Below are 23,861 nucleotides of genomic sequence, written 5' to 3' on the forward strand. Positions count from 1 at the left end.
ATAAAAATATTTAATCTTATTTTCCGACAACTTTCTTGACGAAAATATCATATAATTTATCACTGAACATACATTAACTTTTTCTCATTTCAATTTACCACTAAATACATATAATATTTCTATCAGCAGTGATCGATGACGTAAAAAGAAACAAAACTAAATATTTTACTTTTATACCGAATATAATATTTAAAAATATAAAAATCGAGATATTATAATAACTAATTATAAAAGATAATTAATAATTAATTTTGCCGCTATTATTGACAAATCATCCAAACAAATTTATTACTCGATCTCTTAGTTTTGTCTATTTATTATTATTTTTATTATTTTTAAAGTAAAAAATATTTAATGGCAAAAAAAATGCTTATGATCGAAAATGTTAATAGGAACAATATTTCTTCGCACATCCTAAAATGTGTTATGTATAGAAGATTAGAGTGTGTAAATGTCATCCACTATAGCTTGAATTTTGTTTATTTAACGCTTTAGGAAACTTATCACTCAAATATGTCTGCTAAATGGTGACATCACTCGGATTGCATGTGAGAGGAACGCAATGTGATCGATCGAATGCCTCGAATACGACGAAGGGTGATTTTGTAAATTCAGTCGAGCGTATGAACAAGAAGAGCACCCGAAAGAAGAAACAAAGGCAGCGCAGTCTCCTCTCCGTCTCCTCGAGCGTTGGAATAGGAGGGAAGACTCCGAGAGAAAGAGAGAGGAGATAGGAGAAGGTGGGGAGAAGCTATACGAAGCGAAGACATGGCTCTCAGAGTGACCCTTCCACCGAAGATTTCCCTCGTCCTCACTCCTCCCAAGCCGAACCTGGGATCCCCTAGGGTCTCCATGGCCTCCGCTATCCGTGCTTCCGCCGCAAAGTGAGCTCCTTTCGCCCCCAGAAAAAAGCTCCCCTTTGTTCCATCGGAAGCTTTTTGGTTCCGCTCCTGCGGGTGCAGGCTTCGTGATCGGTCTCGATCGGCTCCTGTGTTGCATTTGAATTGTTCCTTCGAGATGCCATCGTGATTTAAACGATTTGGGTTTGTCGATCTGATGATACGGAAGTGTTTCGCTCTTATTGCATTTCGTTCCAACATTTTCGGAGTCGATTTGTTCTTCTTGGCCGTTGAATTATTCGATTCCAGATATATTGTAATTAATGAGTGTATTTGTTTGCTCATCCTGATCGATCTTATGGTGCTTGATCTGCTATTTGCATCATTTGAAATGGCTCAGGTAGTATGCTTTGGTTTAGTCTCTGTGCCCGTCGTTTTGCCTATGAGGAAAGAGCTTTGATGCATGCGTGACTTGTTCTCTCGAGGATGCCCTGTCCAAAAGTTCGTTTTTTTTTGGGATTCTGGCAATTTTGGTTTGGACACAATGTTTGTTTTCTTCTGTGGTTTGAGTTTGATGACCGTGAGTTGTTGAATGCTGCCAAGAATCTGGCGCTAGCGTCTTGTTCGCATGTGTTTGTTCTATTTAACTTTAAAGAAAAGAATCTTCTTACCGTATAACTTTGGTGGTGCCGACGTACCGGAGAGGCCACAACAAAATCTGTGGCCTCAAGTGTTTGACATAACCTTTTTCAGAGAGGTCAATATGAAGTGTGTAATTGTTGGAAGTATGAGGTAAGAAGTTATAGATGAGAAAGGAATATGCTTGATGCTTGGCTTGGGCCTATTCATAAATGACGAATTATCTACAGATCAGTATCATATACATACCATGGTTGTATACCTCAGCTTTACATTTCAGAATTTTCATAATGATACTTGTGAATTAGCCATTAAGGTATTGAAATTTGTTGTTCAATTTGGATATAGTAATTGCCAGCTTTGGAGATAGAATATTATGTGCTTTGTTTTCCTTGGTAAAAATCTAAATTATTGGACTTTCTCTATCGTGTACGTAGTTAATGAATTTGAATAATTATGTCTAGTAATCCCTATTAATTCTGTTTCTGAACTCCACCCATGGTGCTTACTTGTGGTTGCATATATGATTGCTTTAGCTTCCAAAAATTTTCTTTTGCAACTTATCTATTCCCAATTATATTATCAAAAAATTTGCTACAATTTCATAGCATTGTGTGAGATATAAACTATTTGACAAGTACATGGAGTGAAGCATTAAGACCATGAATATGATATTTCTCATTCTAAAATTATTGGCGATGCATATTTCTTCTCTTTTCAGGTTAATTTTCCATGAATAACTCATGTAAAAGAAAACCTTTAAAAAGCATTTTCTGCTAGGCAAAGTTTAAGAAGTAAGGCAATCCTTAGAACATGTATTGGAGGGTGCCTTGTGTACTGATCTTCTTCTTTTTTGTCAATCGCAATCAGATTTTCTATTAGTTAACCCAGCTATTTAATCAATAGAAGTTTGTAGTAATTTTTTGATTTTCTATTAGTTAACCCAGCTATTTAATCAATATAAGTTTGTAGTAATTTTTTTCTGTTCTCCTATAACTCGAATGTACTTATGACAACGGACATATTACAAGTCAAATGGGTAACTTCAGGACAGGGATTAACTACTTATAGCCATAGCTCATTTATTCTAAATGTTGATGTTGCTACATGCATTCTGCATCTCCTATAGTAATAAGTCATTAATTTTTTGCTAAGTTGACATCAATATAATATAATCAGCCACAATGGATTTAGGTTGTTTGCAAGAAACTCTCTCCTTTCGTCATGAAAATCATGCTTAATTCCTTGTTAAATTTGTTGGTGTTGTATATTTCCATGTATGTGTTGTCCATCCTGATTCAGTTTATGTTGGAACAATGGTAATCGTATACATGTGTATAGTATCATAACAAATAAAAGAACTTTGCATCTCAATCAAATCATTTCACAGTTTAACGTTTCTGGGTCAAGCTTAGTGGTTGTTTTGAGTAAACCAAGAACATAAACAACTGTGCTCCATTGTGTGTGATTAATAATCCATCTGTTGCTAGGATAGTTGCATCAATAACCTTCTAGCTTGTAACATCCTAGCTTTTCTGCCTTTCTTGATCAAGCTGATTTCCTTTTATCATTTTAGTCCTTTTTCTGTGACGTTGGGGGTATTCTAGAGCAAGGTCACTCAGACATTTGGCTGTCTAAGATCAATGTATATCTTGAATTCTGTATTTCACAGCATAGGACCATGCCTGTTATGTTCTCGCCCATCCCTCAATAACCAAGGTTTAGCATCCAACTAGCAAATCCTGATCCTGATTAGCAGGATAAGATTAAGAATGGGCTATCCTGCAAAGCATGTCTAGTTGCGGTGTAGTTATAGATGTTGAGTATACAAAAACAAATCTCATAATTACTTGTCAGATATGGTTTAGCTTGTATATATATATATATATATATATATATTTGGAACCTTTTTATGTGGCTTTTCTCCATTAAATTTTTCATACAACTCAAGGAGAAAAATAAAAGTTTTGGTCCATAACTGATGATTCAAGGAGCTGTATAGCACATATAATTATGATGAAGCTCCAGCTGTGATTATACTGCCATTCAAGCATTTGTATATGTGTGCATATCAAGTAAACTTATAATGACTATGACAAGGTTTTAACTAGCTGAGAAGCTGTCATGCTAAATATATGGATCAACTACATGGATTGTTTTACTAGAGTCAACACATATAGAACTGCATTGCTTTCAGTTATCTGATGAATTTTGGTTCTACATCTTAATTATTCTGATATTTCACAATTCTCTTTGGTGCCTGTATATATGATCCATTAGTTATCTGCAATCAAAAAATTCTGGAAGACTGCATGACTTGGACATTCTCTTTTATTTTCTCTTTCTAGTGCATTCCTAATGGAAGATAATCTTGGTATTTTCTTTTTTTTTTTCTCAAAATATCAGAATTGAAACTTCAAAGAAGCCCTTCTGTCCTCCTCGCGAGGTACATGTTCAAGTTACACATTCTATGCCGCCTCAGAAGGTTGAGATCTTTAGGGCATTAGAGGACTGGGCAGAGAATAACATCCTGGTACATCTAAAGCCAGTTGAAAAGTGTTGGCAGCCACAAGATTTTCTTCCAGACCCTTCCTCAGATGGATTTTATGAAGAAGTTCAAGAACTGAGAGAACGATCAAAGGAGATCCCTGATGATTATTATGTTTGCTTGGTTGGAGATATGATCACAGAGGAAGCCCTTCCTACATACCAGACAATGCTTAATACCCTTGATGGTGTGCGAGATGAAACCGGTGCAAGCCTTACCTCGTGGGCTATCTGGACAAGGGCATGGACTGCTGAAGAGAACAGACATGGTGACCTTCTCAACAAGTACTTGTACCTGACAGGAAGAGTAAACATGAAACAAATTGAGAAAACCATACAATATCTGATTGGTTCAGGAATGGTAAGTTGCCTGATCTGCTTAAGTTACTTGGCTTTGACAGCATTCAGATCTCCAGAATTTATCTTTTAATATACTGTCCTCAAAACTTTGGGCAAAATCCTGAAATTTGTGGTTAATCTACTGACTAAGTGTACTAGCAACAAAATCTGCATGATTTTTTTATATATATTTGAAATTATTTTGACCAGCAATATATTGGATCTGAGACCAAAAATATATTCTGGATGTATTTAGGCCTGTCTCTATTTTTGTTGGTCATATGTGGCTATTCATTTGAAACAAAATAGCAAGAACCAATAATTTTTAAAAGGAAGAGTGGTGCTAAATGTTAACAACTATGTCTCCTTGATGTCTTTCATCTACTTTCTGGACAAAAACCATAGAATCTTGCAATGAATTCTGTCCTCCAGTATTAATTGGAATGTCTTTCTATTAATCTGAAGTGAAGTTTTGAGGAATGAAAATAGATACTTTAGTATATTACTATATTTTTCAAGGAGAAATGTTCCGTGTGAGTTAGGAAACTGTAGAATAGGTTCTGTTGAAGTCCCTAAGCTGCATTTTGTCTCAGCCATGGTTAATATTAACTCTTCTGTTTCTGGTTGATTGAAAAACTTAATATTTCCTAAGCTACTTAGTCTGCATATATTGATAAGTTGCCTTTCACCAGCACATGTAAATAATTTTAGTTGGAAAGAATGTCAACACGTCAACTTCTTTTGTTTGTTCTGCTTTTGATAGGATCCCAGAACTGAGAATAGCCCCTACCTTGGCTTCATATACACCTCATTTCAAGAACGAGCTACCTTTGTATCCCATGGAAACACGGCCAGGCATGCCAAGGAATATGGGGACCTGAAGCTGGCTCAGATATGTGGCACTATAGCTGCAGACGAGAAGCGCCATGAAATTGCATACACCAAGATAGTGGAGAAGCTTTTCGAGATAGACCCCGATGGGACAATGCTTGCATTTGCAGACATGATGAAGAAGAAGATTTCGATGCCTGCCCATCTAATGTACGACGGACGTGATGATAACCTCTTTGAGCACTTCTCTGCTGTGGCTCAGCGGTTGGGTGTCTATACCGCAAAGGACTACGCTGATATACTCGAGTTTCTTGTCGTGAGGTGGAACCTGGAGAAGCTTAGTGTCCTGTCGGGAGAGGCAAGTCAAGCCCAGGACTTTGTATGCACTTTGGCTCCAAGGATACGAAGACTCGAAGAAAGAGCACAGGGGAAGGCCAAGCAATCACCAAGAATTCCTTTCAGTTGGATCAATTACAGGGAAGTGCAGCTGTGAGCAAAAACGACAATCGCTTTCCTATGTTAAAAGAAATATCCGATTAGCTCTACATCTCATATAAAGTGTCTGCATCCAACTTATGCTGCAGTTGGCTAGTAATAAGGATTTGTCAGATTGAGCATTAGTATCATAAAGCCATATTTATGTTTCTGAATCAGGATGTGAGCTGTCATCTTATCAGGTTATATATAGATTTCTTGAACATGACATGAATCTTGTAAGGGCTGTTCCGAGGTTTTCATAGATTTTGGAGAGCTTAATCTACAGTTACTTTTTAAGTTTTTCATGTACAAGTAATGAAACTGCAGTTAATAATTCCCTCTTTCCCGAACTCCATCTATGCATGATTGCTGAGTCTTTTCTAGTTTCTTTTTGTTGTAAGAGATGATCAGATAATTCTTTTTACATAAAGAAGAAATGTAACTCCAGGGATCTTAATTGGATCCGTTTAAATTGTTGATCTTGAACCCTAATTTTATGGTTGTTGAGTTGTTCTATACAATGTCTATTGAAATGAAACCAACAAGGTTCAGATCCCAGTTCTAAAATGGATCTTTGCCCTGTTCATTTCCGATTTCACTCCCTTGCATGCGCGACACAGTGCAGCTTCTATATAAATTATTTAGTTGCCGTTGGATTGAACAATGCACATTCGATCTATTTTTTATCTATCTAAACTTACAGAAAGTTCGGCAATAGGAAAACAAGAGGTTCGTGATCCTACTAAGAACACTATGAGATTGCACTTGTAATGTTACTAAGATTAAGATTAACTTATAAGGATTTGATAAGTGTATTATTATTTATTTTATTTTAAATATTTTGATTAGTTAATTAGGACAAATGAAATTGGGATCAATTAGCCTATTAGACTTAGACCATAACATTTGATATCAGAATCGATCTAATATTTAAACATGATAAGAGAGTTAGGAGTAGGAAAAGACTACTATAGATAGAGTTAAACGACTTGTTAAAACATGGAGCTACCGTCAGTGCATGTGGAGAAAATTATAATACTCAATTAGACTCAAAACTAAAATTAGTTAAAAAAGAACGGATGAGTATATTATTTGTTAAGAAATCATACATATGAAATTTCTTTTTTATAGTAAAGTAAAAGTAAAAATTAATATTCTTAGATGATTTAAAAAATACACATGAAATTCTTTTTCTTACAAGTCATTTAAATAAAGTAAAATTAAAAATAATTATATAAAATTATTGATCATTATTCGATCGATAAACATTAGTATAAGTTTTTAAGAGTTAGTCACATCGTCGATTTTAATTTTGTATGTTCCAAACTGCAAAATCCAATCATAATGCTGAATAATTCATGAAAAATCAAAATGACAAAGTCTACACAATAATCTTTAATATTTCTCACCTACTATTTATCTAACATTGCAAGCTCTTAGCTTTCTTTAACATCAACCTCCAATCCATGGACTGCACGCGCCGCCTCTCCCGGTGCGCGTGCTCGGAACGAGCAAGTCTGCGACACACAACACTCGGAGCACTCCCAACGTCAAAAGACCTCACCGTCGTTTTCTAATAGCTTCTGTCTCCGTCCTTCCTCTCCTTCGTGCTCAAAACTACTCTCGAGCTGTACAGCTTCGGATGGCCGACACCAACAAAAAGTCAACCGAGAACGACCGTCTTATTCATCTGACACACAAAACAAAGAAAACCAAATACATCCTCCTTGGGTTTGACTCCGCGGAATCATCTCCGACGATGAACACATGTTCCAGATAATGCTTGTCGGGGAAGGTCTTAACTGGTGACAACAACTTGTAATTTAAATACTTACTGTAAGATTGCATGATTGGATTCTCTTTCTGCCTTAAATCATTAATCTATTTGTACCTATGCGTGATTACATTTTGTTCATCCATAATTATCCTATTGCTCAGATCATTTGCTCCATGGGTTAAGTTTCAAGTGGGGTTTCCACATATTTATCCTTTTAGTGTTTGGAAACAACATATTTGCTGAATCTAACTATAATATTGCACATATCCTTTCCATACAAAGATCCCAATATTCTATCTGAAATACACATAATGTTCTTACAATAATCTTTTAAAGAACATATACATCATCTACACTTTTATTACAATAAAAATGATATATATATATATATATAACCATATAAAACACTCCTAATATTGTTTATCATAATAAGCTTTTAGAGTATTAATATGATAAAATTCATCCACAATTACATATATATAATTTTTAGATTTCACAGTGATAATATATATATATATATATATGCTAAAATCAGATTTAGAGGAATAAATACAAAAAAAAACTATTATGTATATATGAAATGTTCCCTTCATATTGGAGCTGAGCACAGTGTCACTCATCAGATGTCTGAACTGCTGTCACTGTCATCTGCAGCCCATTGGTTTTGTTCATGGCATTTATCTTCCAGCTCCTGGAATGAGCTGTCGACACATGAAACCTTAATCTGTGACATATACCACCAAACCAAACAACAAAACAAAAGCCATGCATTCTTGTGTTGTTCTTCTCAATTAGATCATCTTCTGATCCCACCACACCATCATAAACTAATCTACCCTTAACGTCACCCTGCCATTTGATCCCCACACCCCGATTCCCTTCACATTTGCAGGAATGATTCCGTTTACACTGCCCTATATGAGCTGGTGTTCATGCAGGAACTGAGCTTGACCTGAGCGATGGAGAGCGACCATCCCTTCCTCTTTGCGCCACAGGCCCGCATAAGCAACGAGGACGACGGGTTCGATCCCGTCTTCGAGAGCTACGACCATGAGCTGCTCCAGTTCATGCTCTTCGACGGCGGGCTCGCGGGTGATGGCCATCTGAGCTTGCTGAGGGAAGGAGCACTGTTCGATGCTGGCGGCCATGAAGGAACCACCGCCACCCAGTACCTGCAGGCCGATGCGCCTTCGGGCTCTCCCGACCTTAGCTTGGAGGTGGATGACGATCCTCCTGCGTGCGGAGGGTGCCATGATGGTGGCGATTCCCCCGGGGGGATCACCAAGACAAGGAGAGACCGGTCCAAGACTCTGATATCGGAGAGGAAGAGGAGGGTTCGCATGAAGGAGAAGCTGTACGAGCTGCGCTCTCTGGTTCCCAATATAACGAAGGTACAGATACGTTACTCTCCACCTGTTTCAGGTTGCGGTGGAGAGAGGCTTGACCATGGTTAATGCGATGTCGTGCAGATGGACAAAGCTTCCATCATAGCCGACGCAGTCGTGTACTTGAAGAATCTGCAATCTCAGGCGAAGAAGTTGGAGGAGGAAGTGAGCATGCTCGAGTCCTCGTCGCGAGAAGGCCAACCGCTTCAGTTTCCAAGCAGGAAGACGACCAAAGCTACCGATTTGGAGGAGGCTGCTGCTGTGATAGGCGGCAACATAATGCAGGTAAACGCATACGAAGTGGGTGAGGGAAGGTTCTACGTGAAGGTGGAGGGCAGCATGGGAGACGGAGCGGCGTCATCTCTCTACTCCGCCGTCGAGTCTCTCTTGTGCTTCGATCTGGAGAGCTCCAACTTCTCCCTCAACCCCAATGGATTTGTGTTCACGCTAACCTTCAAAGTATAAACGCCGAACACAGTTCTCTCCATTTTTGCTCTTCTCATTGGATTGCTCGTGTTAGGGTTGAGAATGTTTCTGTACTGCTGCAGATCGGAGACTTCAGCAGGGAGATGAATGCATCCTCCATGGAGTTATGGGTGATGGGAGCTCTTCTGAGGGAGGGGTTTCAACTCATGCAGACAACTCCTCCTCTGTAGAGAGCTACTTGTCCTCCACTAGCAGCGGCCACCCTCTCACATATTTTGAGCTTTGCGTACTCATCTTTTATTTGTAGACATGTTCACTGTAATAACAATCTGCTCTTCAGGCATTGGAGTGTATGCATGCATGCATCGACTGCCATGAGTTGTATCATGTGGAATCCACCATACTGAAATCATATGCAATAATGAGAGCACAATCATATAAAATAAGAGTTATATGTACCATATAATGGTAGAAAAGAGAGATGTAGCAACCAAAGTACTGTCAGGTAATTGGAAATTATGTGACTTCAATTGCACAAACAAGTTTCAATTCTTACAAGAAGCAGCCTAAATCATTTGCAGATATCAACTGCTATGATTGTACAGTAGACATAGGTTTGTTCTGATCCCATTGAGGAGGTGAAATATACTTCTTCAGAGTGACTTCTTATTTGTTCTTATAATAAGGAGTTCACTAATGACCCTTAACAAAACTTGAGATTGTGGTTGACATGATCATAGATCTAGTGTTTGAATACAAGTGTACTACACAGGTAATTTAAGATTAGATAATTGAAACAAAGATATCCAGACCTGGCTTTCTAGATGTTGTAATGAAGAGATTCCGACCATTGAATAAAGCTTATTATTATTATTATTAATATATTAAAGATTGCAGAAAGTCAACCACTATTCCTGCTTGTATATAAATCTGACCTCAAGATTCTTCACTAAGATAAACTTCTTTAATCTTTTATATTGACAACAATGGAGGGGTTGATCTCTAATAATAAACTATAAGGAGTTATGTCCCAAACCACTTCAATATAAGGATAGAAAAGGTTAAGGATGGTTACCTATATATTTCTTCCAATTTTTGTTATATCTATAATTAATTCTCTCTGACCCTTGCATGACATTTATCTTGACTTTGTTATTTTTATGTATTCAGGACTTGGATAAGTCTACTAATATTTTTGTGGTGACGTAGTGAGTACTGTAATTTCATCAACCAACCCTAAAGGTTTTATGAAGCAATTCTCTTTCTTCGGGTTTTAGCTGAAGACTAAACCTAGATCTCAGGTTTTAGTTGCCAAAGATGAATAATTGTGAATTCTTGAAAAAAATCTCTATGTTTGACGGAATTTTGTAGAGCTCTCCTGATCGTATAAAAAGACTATTTTACCTTTGTTTTTATCGATCTTGCAAAAACGATGGTCCTTGTCACCCTCATGTGAGCAAGGGTGTAAGTGGCCGCTATCATAGGGCGTAAGAAAGGTGGGGGTGGGGGAAGGTTTGACGAGGGCTACTGCAACTCTATCGCTTGGTGAGTTTGGTGAATAAAGAAGCATTGCTCTCATTGTAAGCGGAGGGGCTATATAAGCTGTGCCTATGTTGGTGGGGGTAGTGGTGGTCATTGTACTTATGTCACTAGATGAGTTCAATAGAGGTGGAGGTTTCACTTTCGTCATTGTGCCTCCATGGAAGGAGGCCTTGCGATGAGGAAGGAGGACTATAGAGGCCATAATGAGTCTTTCTATAATAGGTTTAGAGAAGTAGATGGGAGGTAAGGTAATGACGAAGGCATTGTAGAACAATGGCATAGGGCGAAGGTGGGTCCGATGGGTAGAACGAGTACAATGATTATTTATAAAAAAAATATTATATGAAAAATTTTTAAAATAGAAGTACTCTTAAGAATTGATCAAATATAAGGATTTTTTAATAAAAAAATTACTTATATATATATATATATATTATGTGTGTGAGAGAGAAAATTAAATCCAAGTAAAATGCTAAATCCTTACTCAAGTTTTAATTTTCTAATCGTTATGATTGATCTTAAAATATTTATCTTAATATCCTCTTGAAGGAAATCTTAGGAAAAAAAATAATTTGAAGCTAGGAGAGGATAAAGAAAAATCTCACTATCATTTTACTGATTATTATTATTTCTGTGGTAAATTTCAGTTATGATAGATTGTTACATTTCTAAACAAGAATTATTTTTCTTTTTGAATAGAAAAAAGAACAGGCCGTGAACCGGTCCCGGCCAGGTCGAACCAAATCGGTCCAAAATCGGACCGTGGTGGTGCTTATCATGAAGTTTCTTTATCCTCGTAGGGTCAAGTCCGTCATTTCGATTCCGCTAGCAAAGCCCGCGCGATCGAATCGGGCTCGATGATACCGACAGTCGAAAGCAGTGAGAGAGGGAAAGAAGCGACGACGCAGAGAGAAATGGCTGAGGAGAGGAGCGGAGGGGAGGGTGAAGAAGGGAAGAGTTCGGCCTCCGCCACGAATAATTGGAGAAAGGAGGTCGACGTTAAACTGAAGCGGCTCCAATCCCTCCTGTTCGGCGCCGATCTCGCCCTGGAGCGGGGCGATCACGCCGCCGCCGGAACCCTCGCTCTCCGCCTCATCGGCTTCCTCGACTCACAGGCGAGAAACCCCATTGACGCTTCCTTCGTCAGTCCCATCCGCGCCGAGGCTTCCTCCAAGCTCGCCGCCGCCTCCCGCGCCCTCGCTGTCGACTCGGATCGGTGTGTACCTCTCGCGCTTCCTCTTTTGATATATTCAGGAAATCGGTTGCTATCCGTGCTGTTTGTTGAGTACTTGAGCTATGATTTGTTGGTTGCTGTTTGAATCATTTTGGTGTCTATTCGAATATGAGGCCGAAACTTGCTGATCTCCACTGTCTTAATGAAATCGGTTTAGGGAAAAAAGAAAGATGAATTTTAAGACAAAAAAAAAAGATCAATGCGGATTTGAATTTTTGGCTCAGTGGAATGGATTAGAGCTACTCAATGTTGTAAACCATTATGGTCATGCTTGGCGCTCAGCTGAGAGTAAAGTGCAACTGGAGATTAGGTTATTTGTGATGGATTGAGCCAATTTTAAGCTGCCTCTTATCTCTCTAATATAAATCCATTAATAGGAAGTCAGTAATTGTATGAGCAACTTTAATGACCATTGATAGCATTGATATTCAATGTTTAAAAAAAGTTAAATAGTCTGTATTGTCATTAAAAAGGAGATAGAGGAGACGTTGATTAAATCTGATATTTAGATCCAAAAATGTAAGATTGGTAAGTGAAAACTGAATGGAATGAAGGGCTCCAATGCTATATTACATTTGCTAAAGCACTTCAGCATAAAGAATTATACTAAGATGGTGCCTATTTCATCGTAGGTATAATGTCATGAAGTTGATATGGCTGAATGTTGTTGCTCTACATGAGTGGCTTTAATAAACAGCAGCACCAAACTACAATATTCTTAAATGTTACATAATTAATTGTTCACTGTTGTTGATTGATTATAGAAGACAGTAACAATTTATGTTTAATTTACTTTGATGTACTTTTTAAGCTTGATAATAGTTAAAATTTCCCTTCAGGATTTTTTTCCCTAAATGTAGTATCTTATGGATTCAGACAGGCATTTGAACAAGCAAGAAAAGATGTTGGTTGTATTTTTTTTAAAAAAGGAGATGTTGACATCGAGAAGATTAAGGAGTCCAAGTATTTCCGAACTTTCATCAATAAGTCCAAAGAAAATGTTGCTGGAGATTTGGTATGGACTTATGTGATTTTTATGTTCATTCAGATTGAGGAGTGGTCTTTATTAATTTACTGAAAAATATGCATGCCTATTTGTAGGTTACTAATGTTGTTTTGGACAATGAAAGACTTTCCCATCTTGAATTTATTTGGCTGTGATTGCAAAAGAGTGAAACGAAGCTCATCATGTCTTGTACTCACTACTCAGTAGATATTGATTCCATAATCAATAAGTTCTGTTTTTGTTTTAGCAGATCAACAACACATCATCATGTAGCAATTCTTCGGCTGTTAAAGGTTCTGATATCAAGGAAAACCAGAGGATACTGGATAAACAACATGAAAAGTCAAGCATCCATACGGCAAAGCTTATGACACAGACAAAAATAACATCAATATATGGCAATAAACCCTCAAATCCAGATAATGCGACTTACAAGACAGTTCGGAATTGCCAAAGTGACATTCCTCAAGAGTGCACTGTTTTTGACAATGAAAAGACAAGTAGCAATAACTCTTTGAAAAACAAAGATGGCCCTGTTTGTTTGCAAGGTGAAGAGATAGAAAAACCACATGGAATGACTTCAAGATCAAAGCACCGGCACTCAGAATTTACAAGTCCAATTTGTGAAAATGCAAAGTCTCCTTCAAGTAATGAAGAAGCTAGTCTAGATATTTCTCACCATGGATTTGTGACCGCAAGGACAAAATTGGTAATTATTTAGTAATCATTTGGTGTTTTATTATTCTCAAGACCACTGTTACTTATCTCTTAGTGGGATTGTAAACATTTGTCAACTCACCTTAAGAGGCCATATTTAACATTAAGTAATCATATTTCTTGTGCTTCATTTCTTACATATTTTCAATATGCTGAGCTCTTTTTTGTACACAGATTCTGTACACTAATCTTTCAGAAGCTCTCCCTTTTATGCAGTTTTAACTTTTAAGTTTATCATATGTAACTTATCGTCAACTATTTGGATTTCTAACACATGCCATATTATGAATTACAACTTGCAGGTTGCAACTTCATATTTGTGCTACTCTTGACTCTAGAAGCCTAAGTGGACATAAAAATATTTTAGATTAAGGGAATGAAAATATGTACATCTTAAGGAGAAATTTGCAAATTGGTACTCTTAAGGGTGAAACATTCAAAAGTTTTTTCCTGTTTCTTTTAAGGCATCACCAAATTCTCTGGAAATAATAGTGATAAAGATAGCTTTAATTAGTTAAATTGGAAGTTTCAAGTGACTGATTTATGCAACTAATCAGCAATGAAGATTATCATGTGTACCTGTAAAATGAGGTACCTATACAGTGTGTGAAAGCATACCAAGATCTTATATTTGCTAATTTTTTAAGTCTTTCTACTTATGAACACATACTAAGCATCATATCTTCAGGAGTAAGTGCAAGCTGAGATTAAACATACATTAAGGTGGTTGTGAGGTGAAGTGAGTTGTGAGTTGATTTATATACTGTAAGTTTGAAGAACTTCTTGTGAATGCAAAGACTAGTTATATGCTGCAAAGAGAAACAAGGTTTAGAAGACCACACTTTCTTTTATGGTTTCTTTCTGATGCTTATTGTAATTGCTATATAGTTTCATTTTTAAAAAGATCTTTTGTGGACTCTATCTATTCTATGTTTGCTAGTGCATGGCATGTTTCTTTTATTATGTATAAATTGTCTATTCGTATGCAGAACATCTAAAAGTTTTCAGTAATTTTTATGTAAGGTCTAATGTTAGCAGTGGTATAATGCGATCATTTGCTTCAACTCCCTTTATATTTATGAGAAGCTTGTAGCTTTGAAGATTAATCTGTTCTGGAGATTGGTATGGAACTATATGACATTGATTCTGGGAAGACTTTTGCCACCTCTTTTGTATAATCTATAACCCATCAGTCCAGATATATGATACATGGGCCTAAGAGGGTTAGCACGTGATCAGAGAAGTTTGATATACTAGTTCCTTACTGGTTTGATCCTTCATGTTGAGTGTTGCCATTATTATCATAAGCAGTGAAAACCTTACATGTGGAATTTTTTCTGTTAAATTATTGGTTGTTATAATTAGGTTTTTGGAAGTTTGTAAGTTTATATCTTGTTTGACTTGAGCATCATACAAAAGGACACATAAGTGTAGCCTTTTAATAAACCTTCTTGTGTCCTTAGGAAATGGATGCTAAGCAAAGACCTTGTTCAATGGGCCCTGCAAATGCCTCTGTGTCACCGCAAGTCAATAATAATTCATTTGGGAATGTGAGAAACTATGGCATGAGGTATGGCAATGTTACCCGTCGTGGTGTTCGAGGTAACTTTGTCCCACCTATCAGATCCAGTGGAGGCAATACAGGTAATATGATTAGCCCAAGGATTTCAGGGCAGTGTGATGATGCTCTGCAAGATTCAACAAGAAAATGGTTGGTATCACCTGACTATTTTATGTCTTGTTAGTTACAGTCTATATTCAAACCTTTATCTTAGTTTTCTGTCTTTATAAGATATAAGTCATGTATAATCAAATGTCACTGAAATAGGGTATTTTATTGAATAAAATTCTCTAAATTCAGCTCGAGTAGGTTTATGGAGCATAGCGTTCATGCATTAGTTTTATGACACTAATGTAAACTAAATATTTTGTCTATCCAATTAAATTCTCTGGAGGATGGTTTTTTAATGGAAATTCAGAAAAGGTTGGTTACAACATCGCTAATCAGTTCAGCTATTAGGGTCAACAACCAGGGAATAGTTTTAAGTTTGTTGCTAGAATTTTGAGATTGCAATTGAATTTCTGCATCATTGTTTTAACCAAAAGCAGAAAACAATGAGACTTACGAAAATTAAGAAACTTGTGTGGCAAAAGAAGGGAAAAAACTGGTCAATTTAGACTTGCCGATAGCAATGCCATTGATTTCTATGTTGAAATTTCTTCCTCAGTTCAAGTTAGATGGCCATCATTCAATTTACCACATTATTCAAATCTTTATAGTTTAAATACAACTGATCAACTGAAATTATGTCTTTATTGTTATCAATAACATCATTATTAACAATTTGGTGTCTATCTAATCAACTGTTCTTCTGATGACATGGACATGCCCCATTTTAATTGAGACATGCTTGATCTTTGTGTCAAAATTATTTTGAGATAGTTTGCTGTATCATCTCCTAAATAATTTTGTCCTTGATATTAACTTCATCATAACTCCTAATGTAATCATCCAATGGAGCAATCTATCTTAAGCTGTGTATTCACGAGCAAAGGAGATAAGAAGTAAATTACTAACTTGATATGGAGAAAAATAAAGAAAATTTAGGTTAGCCACACTGCGTTTTTTGTTTGGAGACAAGTGCATGCTAAATGATCTTTTTGTGGAATAGAGGTACTAATTCAGATGGTGACTCTTGCCCAAAGGTGAATTTTAATGTTCTTGCAAATTCCAGTAAGTAGTTTCAATTCCTTAGGTAGTAGCCTTGGCTTGTGCAAAAGGGAACCTTCTCAATGAAACTTACAGGTTTGAGAAACCATTTAGAGATAAGAGTTCAATATGCACTAAACATCATAAATGTATCAATTAATATCATGAAAGCTCTCATGCTTGCATCTTTTACATTTGGTATGAACAAAACCCTATATTTAAGGAATCTCACTTTTTTCTGTATTGTTTTGCCCCAGGTTTATGTCACATCTTTAATGGAAAGGATCTGTCTTATTTCTTTAGCAAAGCTTTTCAAGATAGGAAAAAAGAATGTTGTGTGATACTTGTTGTTAATTATAGGGAACATTTATTTGAAATGACAGTTGCTCGAGTTGCTTCAACCAAAAAACAAACTACTGAAATAGAGAGATCACTGACTTCACATCTCTGGCTATGATATATAGTAAGAACAAATTTTAAAATACCATCATGTCATGGATTTAGCTAGTCTTGCGTAAGCCATGTGACACCTCTATGTCACTTGCTCGCAAAGGTTTAACTTCCCTATAACCTTATGTAATCCAATAACGACCTGCACAGAAGGAAAATTAAATAGTGAAAAGTGAATTCGTGGGGGCAAAATGTCATTGTCGCTCTACTGAAGTGTAACTCAGGATTGCACAAGCATAAGTGGATAACATACTTCATTAGCAAAATGGACACCTTCGCTAGCTCGGATCAATCGTGCAGCAAGGAGTCCAAGCCTAGACCTCTCTGCTCAAAGTCTCTATGCACGAGTGCCCACACGACATTCCCACATTCTGTTACAAGACATGTGACCCACCCAGTCCTATGCCCGCCAGGGATTCCAGGGTTTCGAGATGATTAGCATTTCACAAGTCATCTCTTTACAAGGAAAATAACTGCACAGTGCTGTTTAAAGGTTCTATTTTTGGTGCAGTTTTACCCATGTTCGACCACCCCTTGTGAGCCTCACTTACAAGTCTTAATGGCTAAAAGACTCAACCAAAATGGGGTTGTCAAGTCTACTGCAAAGCCTCTTATAAGCTACCTATGATGGACATAAACCAAAATAACGGACAACTTGTGCAGACAAGTTTTCAAGTATTATAGGCTTGCGCAAGCGATTTGTGACATTTTGTACCAGTCTATACGAGCCAGGATTCACAAAACCAACAGTCAACCAGAGCATGACCCAAGAATTTTGTTTGGCTCGATCTAGTATGAGTTGCGTTGCTTAATAAACTTATTGTACTAGTCTTATCCAATGGTAAACAGTTTGGTACCGAGCTGAACCAGCCAGTAAGCTAACTGCCAAATACTTATAATTCAAACTGCTGTCTTTTATTCTTTTTCTTTCTCTCGTGTTCCATCACACACATTCTCTTTCTCCCCTCTACCACCTATTCGTCCCTGTCGCCGCCTCCTCTGTTTCTCAACATCGTTTGCTCCTCATTCGGATCACTCCTCCTCCTTTTATCCATAAGCCTTCTCCTCTGTCTCCTTTTTCTCCTTCTCTTCCACGTCCTCCCAAATTTCTTTTTCTCTTTGGTCCATGCAATACTGATTCATTCCAAGTGTGTGTATATTGATCCATCCAAGACCATATTGGCATGGGACAGAGATTTTAAACATTATAAGAACAAAAGAATAATTTCAACCAATCCAACATGACTTATACATATTATTTTGAGTTTATTTAGTTTTATAAGATAATTTCTATCAATGTGGTGTAGCTGTTACATATAATTTTTGAGTTATTTAGTTTTATCTTTGAATTGGCATTTGAAATATCAGATTATGTATTGGGATGCAAAGGATTCTGCATATTCAATTTCCAGGATTTAATGTGGTCAATGTCCTCTATTCTTAATAATTCCAAGTTTCTTAACTTTGAGGTTCTGTTTCCAGTATAGAAATGTTGTGTGGCCCTGATGGTGAACTGCCTGAGAAGTTGAGGAACTTGGAACCTCGTCTTATTGAACATGTAAGTAATGAGATAATGGATAAAGACCCTAATGTCCGGTGGGATGACATAGGTAATTAGATACAGTCAAATTTTTTGTCTTCAGAAATTGCCAATCCTATGATATATTCTCACCATTGTTTTAATTCAGCTGGCTTGGAGCATGCTAAGAAATGTGTGACAGAGATGGTAATATGGCCTCTTTTACGTCCTGACATATTTCATGGTTGTCGTTCTCCAGGAAGAGGTCTACTGTTATTTGGTCCTCCTGTAAGTATATTTTAGTCAAATAAATGCATATCCTACAATAGCAGCATCAAATTCTAACTGAATGCTACATGATTATAGGGAACAGGTAAAACAATGATTGGAAAAGCCATTGCTGGAGAGGCAAAAGCAACTTTTTTCTATATATCAGCAAGTTCGTTGACGAGCAAGTGGGTACGTAAAATGGTGGTGCTTGATTTCTTTTTATTTATTTGCTATTAATTAAAAGGTTTTGCCTTTTTAAATATTGTGGATAATGATTTTATACTGATTTGAAAGATGATCATTGCTTGAAGTTTGCTACTTCACATCCTGACTTGAGTCTCGGACAGACTGATGAAGCATGTGTGAAGGGGGAAACAGGGTGGTGCATCATGAAATGTCTTTCCTGATGTGTGTCAATACCACCTTTTGGGGCTCAAGTCTTTAGTTAAGATGAGATTTGAGTCATTCGGTGGCTGTAACTATGAACATCATGCACTTTTGTTCTTTTGGAACTATGTTGGTTAAATTTGAACTGTTATGCAGATCTCTTTTTATAGTCAACTTGGACCACTTTCTCTGGGAAGAAATATGTATGTAAAAGCTCATGTACCGGATAAATTAAATTTGTTTTGTGAATAAACATCATTCTGAACAAGAACTCAGTGTAATAAGCACAATTATTCATCAATTATAATGTTCTTGCATAGTACATATGCATCTATATTTATGGCTAGATTTAGGGTTATATCTACAGCTACGTTAATATGTGAGACACATTAAAAATGCAAGAAGTATCAATTTACAACTCACTGTTTAAACATCTTTTCTTGATAAATTGTTGACCAAGCTGCTGATACAATATGAAAAGTAACAGAAATTAGTAATTCACTGGATAATTTTTCATGATCTTCTTTGTCAAACTTTATTTGCTGCATGTTCTTTGCTATTAAATTTCTTATTGCACAATGGAATATGCACAGACATATTATTTCATGTGAGTTTTTGTTATATTGAGTGCTGTAGATTGGTGAGGGGGAAAAGTTAGTCAGGGCACTTTTTGGAGTTGCCAGCTGTCGTCAGCCTGCTGTCATATTCGTGGATGAAATAGACTCCCTATTGTCACAGGTATTGTCTGACAGATTGAATTATATTTGAATAGAAATTTGATATTTCCTAACATTTCTTTTTACCACAGCGAAAGTCTGAGGGTGAGCATGAGTCAAGCAGGCGACTTAAAACACAATTTTTGATTGAAATGGAAGGATTTGACGGTGGAAATGATCAAATTCTGCTAATAGGTAATTTAATATTTGGTCAGGACGTTATGGCTTGTCGTATGCGGCAACTTTGTTTTCTTAGTGTTTGCAAATGTTTGTGCTCTTTTTACTATCTTCCATATATAATTGCTGCAAATTGGAAAACAAGTAGCTATAGTAATTCTGTTTTGGACAATGGCTTGAAAAACAATGCAGGAGCTACTAATAGGCCGCAAGAGCTTGATGAAGCTGCTCGCAGGCGACTAACTAAACGGTTATATATACCTCTTCCATCATCAGGTGATTTTCTTTTTCTTGGTTTTATTGGATATATTCTTAAAATATTTTGAAACATTGCAAACCTCTATAAAATCGGTTTGAAGAAGCAAGAGCCTGGATTGTTCGTAATCTTTTGGAGAAGGATGGGCTCTTCAAGCTTTCAGAAGAAGACATAATTGCAATCTGCAAATTAACTGAAGGTAATTAGTGAAATTAATTGTTCACCATAACACTTACCTGCAACTTGTTGTCTTATAAACAGACATTTTTGAGTAATTTTGTTATTTCTTCAACCTTTCAGGTTATTCAGGATCAGACATGAAAAACCTTGTAAAAGATGCATCTATGGGGCCACTTAGAGAAGCTCTAAGACAGGGCATTGAGATTACAAAACTTAGAAAAGAGGATATGCGGGCAGTTACTCGTCAGGTAAAAAAATCTGCTTAGTCAAGTGTTTACATTTTGTCATGTTGGTTCGATGCAGGCAATTTATTTTTCCATCAAATTCATACACATCGTGAACAAACTCTTTTGATGAATACCATTGTATAGGATTTTGAGTATGCAATGCAAGAAGTAAGACCTTCTGTTTCCTTGAATGAATTGAGTACCTATGAGGAGTGGAACAGACAATTTGGGAGCTTGTTGATTTAGCCATCTGATTAACAACATGCGCTGGGAACAGTAAGTAGTAGATGGTGGGCCATCTCAAATCAGCTTATTTTTCTTCTGTCATATTTTACTGTGAAATAGTGTTTGCAGTTCTTCTAGTTCATTTGCAGTAATCTGGATTCTTGTTTCTCAACTTTGAGTTTCTAATTGTTGTCCCATGAGAGTGCAACAACCTTTGTTTGTCTTCTAACCTTAATAAAGAGTACTTGTTGTAGGAGAACTAAATATGAATTTCATGTTACAATGGCAAGATTGAGTTTTATGATATAATGGCCTAGATTAACTTTTTGTTTGCAGGGAATTGCCACGGCCAGCTGTTGTTGGATCCATGATATGCTTTAAGCTCTTTAAACAATCTTTACCCGTAGATGTGTATCTGTAGGGGTCTTGCAATTATTTGTGTTAATAGCAATTTACATGTATGAGAATCAGCCGTAAGGAGATTTTGTTTCTGTTGATCTCCAGAAAATTGAAGTTACTTGGGTGTGGTGGCTTGGCTTGCATTGAATTTAATTAACAATATGCTCACTTGAGTTTGTAGATTTCCAGTAATGTATTACGCAATCCTTATATCAATGCTCACATCATTTTTGCATAGAGATGACCAATTAAGTTGTGTTATTGTAGATATTCCTGATGTAGCTTCAGGCGTATGCAATACTGATTGACTGTGTTCAAAGTTTCACTTTTTTGCCCAAGTCAAAACATCATGATCGGAACATCGGTTACTAGTGGTCAAGAGCAAATTGGTTGGGTAGGTGTTGTATGGCTCCAAGAAAGTCCTGCTGATCACCAACTCTCTAGTTGTTCTCGTTGATAATTCCTGTTAATCATTGCAGATGTTTTACCCTTATCACTCCAAGATTTGCATCTGGTTTTATCATCTGGTAATCTTTCCTTTTAGAATTACTTGGAGCAAATGATTTGAAGTGAATTGCTAATGAATGGACAACATTAAGCAAATGACACTTGGTTTCATGATTTGTAGCTTCTTTTTGAAGGGCAACTCTTTAATTCCTAACTCATTTGACTGCAATCTATGTTAATTCTCTTATTCAGAAGTTCAGACCCTCTCTCTTTTTTTTTTCTGTCTATTTGGGTTATACAGGTGACTTCTGTTCTTCAATGGACCAAATGCTGACGGAAGCAAGATAAGGAAGAACACATCATACTATGCAAGTTTTCCTTCCAAGCACGTTGTATCAAAAGCTTCCCGTGGAAGGCTATTTGTAAGCCACACTCGTCTCCTTTTAGCCTCTTCTTTCACGTGCATATTTCTGTCGTTGTAGATTAACTCCTCCAACTCTTCTGCGTCAAGGGTTGTCAACATCCACTGATCTATCCAACCTTTCCATGCGAAGCCGCGAAGTAAACCGTAGTCCCTAGAGTGATGTGTTCGTCGCTGCATCACTACATCGAGTGATCACCTCTCAGCTGACGGTCCCAAATCAACACGTGACTGCAAAAACAGTCTTGAAACTTGAGGAAAGATATCGATAAGGGATGATACAGTGGTCCATAAAAGATGAATCTAAGACGGCACCAGTGGTGCTGTGACACAAATATTTACACAGCATTTTTCTTCACACCGATGGACGGTGGCCGGAACTGGGATTGACTTCTCCAGTTCCAGCCAAACAGTCGCAAGGGCACTTGATATTTTCCTGTGATCATGTCGCTATCACAACGTGATAATATTTCATATCTCCGGGCCTTTTGGTTATGGAGTATCAACATTTTCTACGTGCAAAGCCTAAAATAACGGCTGTGCACTTTTCAGTCTCTGTTTTCTGCCGCATTTTTTTATCGATCCAAAACCACGTACTGACAGTATCGGTGTTTCCACGTTGAGTAGTGTCATATTGGCTTGTGTCGCTATAGAGCTCTCGACGGCAGAGTTTATTGAGACACATAGAGAGAGAGAGACACGTACATGATGACACATCATGCTCCTGTCTATGCCGCATTCGAGCTAACATGGACTGCGGTGGTTGGAAGGAACGCTGCCGGCCCTTCAGCTATGAACTTGTACTTTTTTATATTGATTTAAGGTATGATATATCACGCGCATCTTTATGTCATTTATTTTTAACACTTTGATTAGTCTCATATTTAAAATAATAAAATTAAAATTAATTTATAAAGATACGATATATGTATTATTATTAATTTTAACTTAAATATTTTGATTAATGATTGAAATTTAATAAAGTTGATAAACCAATTACTCTATCAAACCTAAATAATGATAAATGATATTAGAGTCAATTTAATATTGATGTATAATAAATAATTTAAATAAAAAATAATTATTCATGGAGAAAGTTAAAGGATTCACTAATCTATTGTCAATTTTAATCTAAATATTTTGATTAGTGATCTAAATTTAACGAAATTAATAGGTTAGCTAGTTTTATATTACACATGCATCCAATTAGTATGTGAATCTAAACAAAATATAAAGTTCAATTTGAAGGTGTCCAAATTTGGACTCAATCTTTTATGCTCACATTTTCGATTTCCAGTGCTCGATGGAGCACAAGTTCTGATGCCATCTATGCACGTTGTTATATTATTTTTTTTCAAAGAAAATAAAAATAAAATTGCTTTGCCATCATGATGTTATATTATACCCGACTCGAGGTGTAATGTAAAGGGCGCACGTGATGCGCAATTGAAAGCGAGTGTCTTGGCCCGATCACCTTCGCACGTGCTCCTGAAAAGCCAATTGCTGCTTGAATCACATTCATGACTTAAATCACGACATGTACTCCGAGTGGTCCACATATGCTCCTCTTGTGGTGCGTGCGCTTGACCATTGCCGATATCGTTTCTCCGATCGTGGCTTACATTCCGGCTTTAGTTGCGACATGAAGCGTACCCTCTCCTCTCCCTATATAAGGCAACAGAATCCTTTCTCTTCCCGTTGTCTCTCAACCGACACCT

General features: G+C 36.9%; 3 protein-coding genes across 3 annotated transcripts; all 3 read left to right on the forward strand.

The window, feature by feature from the left end:
* The first annotated feature begins 643 nt into the window (after nt 1-643).
* On the forward strand, nt 644-5,969 carry LOC135615507 (stearoyl-[acyl-carrier-protein] 9-desaturase, chloroplastic-like). The gene is made up of 3 exons (XM_065114116.1): nt 644-884; nt 3,885-4,386; nt 5,128-5,969. The coding sequence occupies exons 1-3, from the start codon at nt 769-771 to the stop codon at nt 5,686-5,688; spliced, it is 1,179 nt and encodes a 392-aa protein (XP_064970188.1). The 5' UTR covers nt 644-768; the 3' UTR covers nt 5,689-5,969.
* Nucleotides 5,970-8,396: 2,427 nt separating this feature from the next.
* On the forward strand, nt 8,397-9,801 carry LOC135613655 (transcription factor BHLH156-like). Its single transcript, XM_065110689.1, has 3 exons — nt 8,397-8,840; nt 8,919-9,293; nt 9,383-9,801. Exons 1-3 carry the CDS (start codon nt 8,409-8,411, stop codon nt 9,488-9,490), a joined length of 915 nt encoding a protein of 304 aa, XP_064966761.1. The 5' UTR covers nt 8,397-8,408; the 3' UTR covers nt 9,491-9,801.
* Nucleotides 9,802-11,650: 1,849 nt separating this feature from the next.
* LOC103989251 (ATPase family AAA domain-containing protein FIGL1) lies at nt 11,651-22,087 on the forward strand. The gene is made up of 14 exons (XM_065114117.1): nt 11,651-12,018; nt 12,913-13,051; nt 13,293-13,751; nt 15,223-15,470; nt 18,402-18,529; nt 18,608-18,726; nt 18,805-18,897; nt 19,732-19,833; nt 19,904-20,006; nt 20,181-20,264; nt 20,348-20,443; nt 20,545-20,672; nt 20,796-20,927; nt 21,213-22,087. Exons 1-13 carry the CDS (start codon nt 11,660-11,662, stop codon nt 20,895-20,897), a joined length of 2,160 nt encoding a protein of 719 aa, XP_064970189.1. The 5' UTR covers nt 11,651-11,659; the 3' UTR covers nt 20,898-20,927; nt 21,213-22,087.
* The last annotated feature ends 1,774 nt before the right edge of the window (nt 22,088-23,861 follow it).

Source organism: Musa acuminata, chromosome BXJ2-6, assembly GCF_036884655.1.
Source record: "Musa acuminata AAA Group cultivar baxijiao chromosome BXJ2-6, Cavendish_Baxijiao_AAA, whole genome shotgun sequence".
In the NCBI taxonomy this organism is placed as follows: domain Eukaryota; kingdom Viridiplantae; phylum Streptophyta; class Magnoliopsida; order Zingiberales; family Musaceae; genus Musa; species Musa acuminata.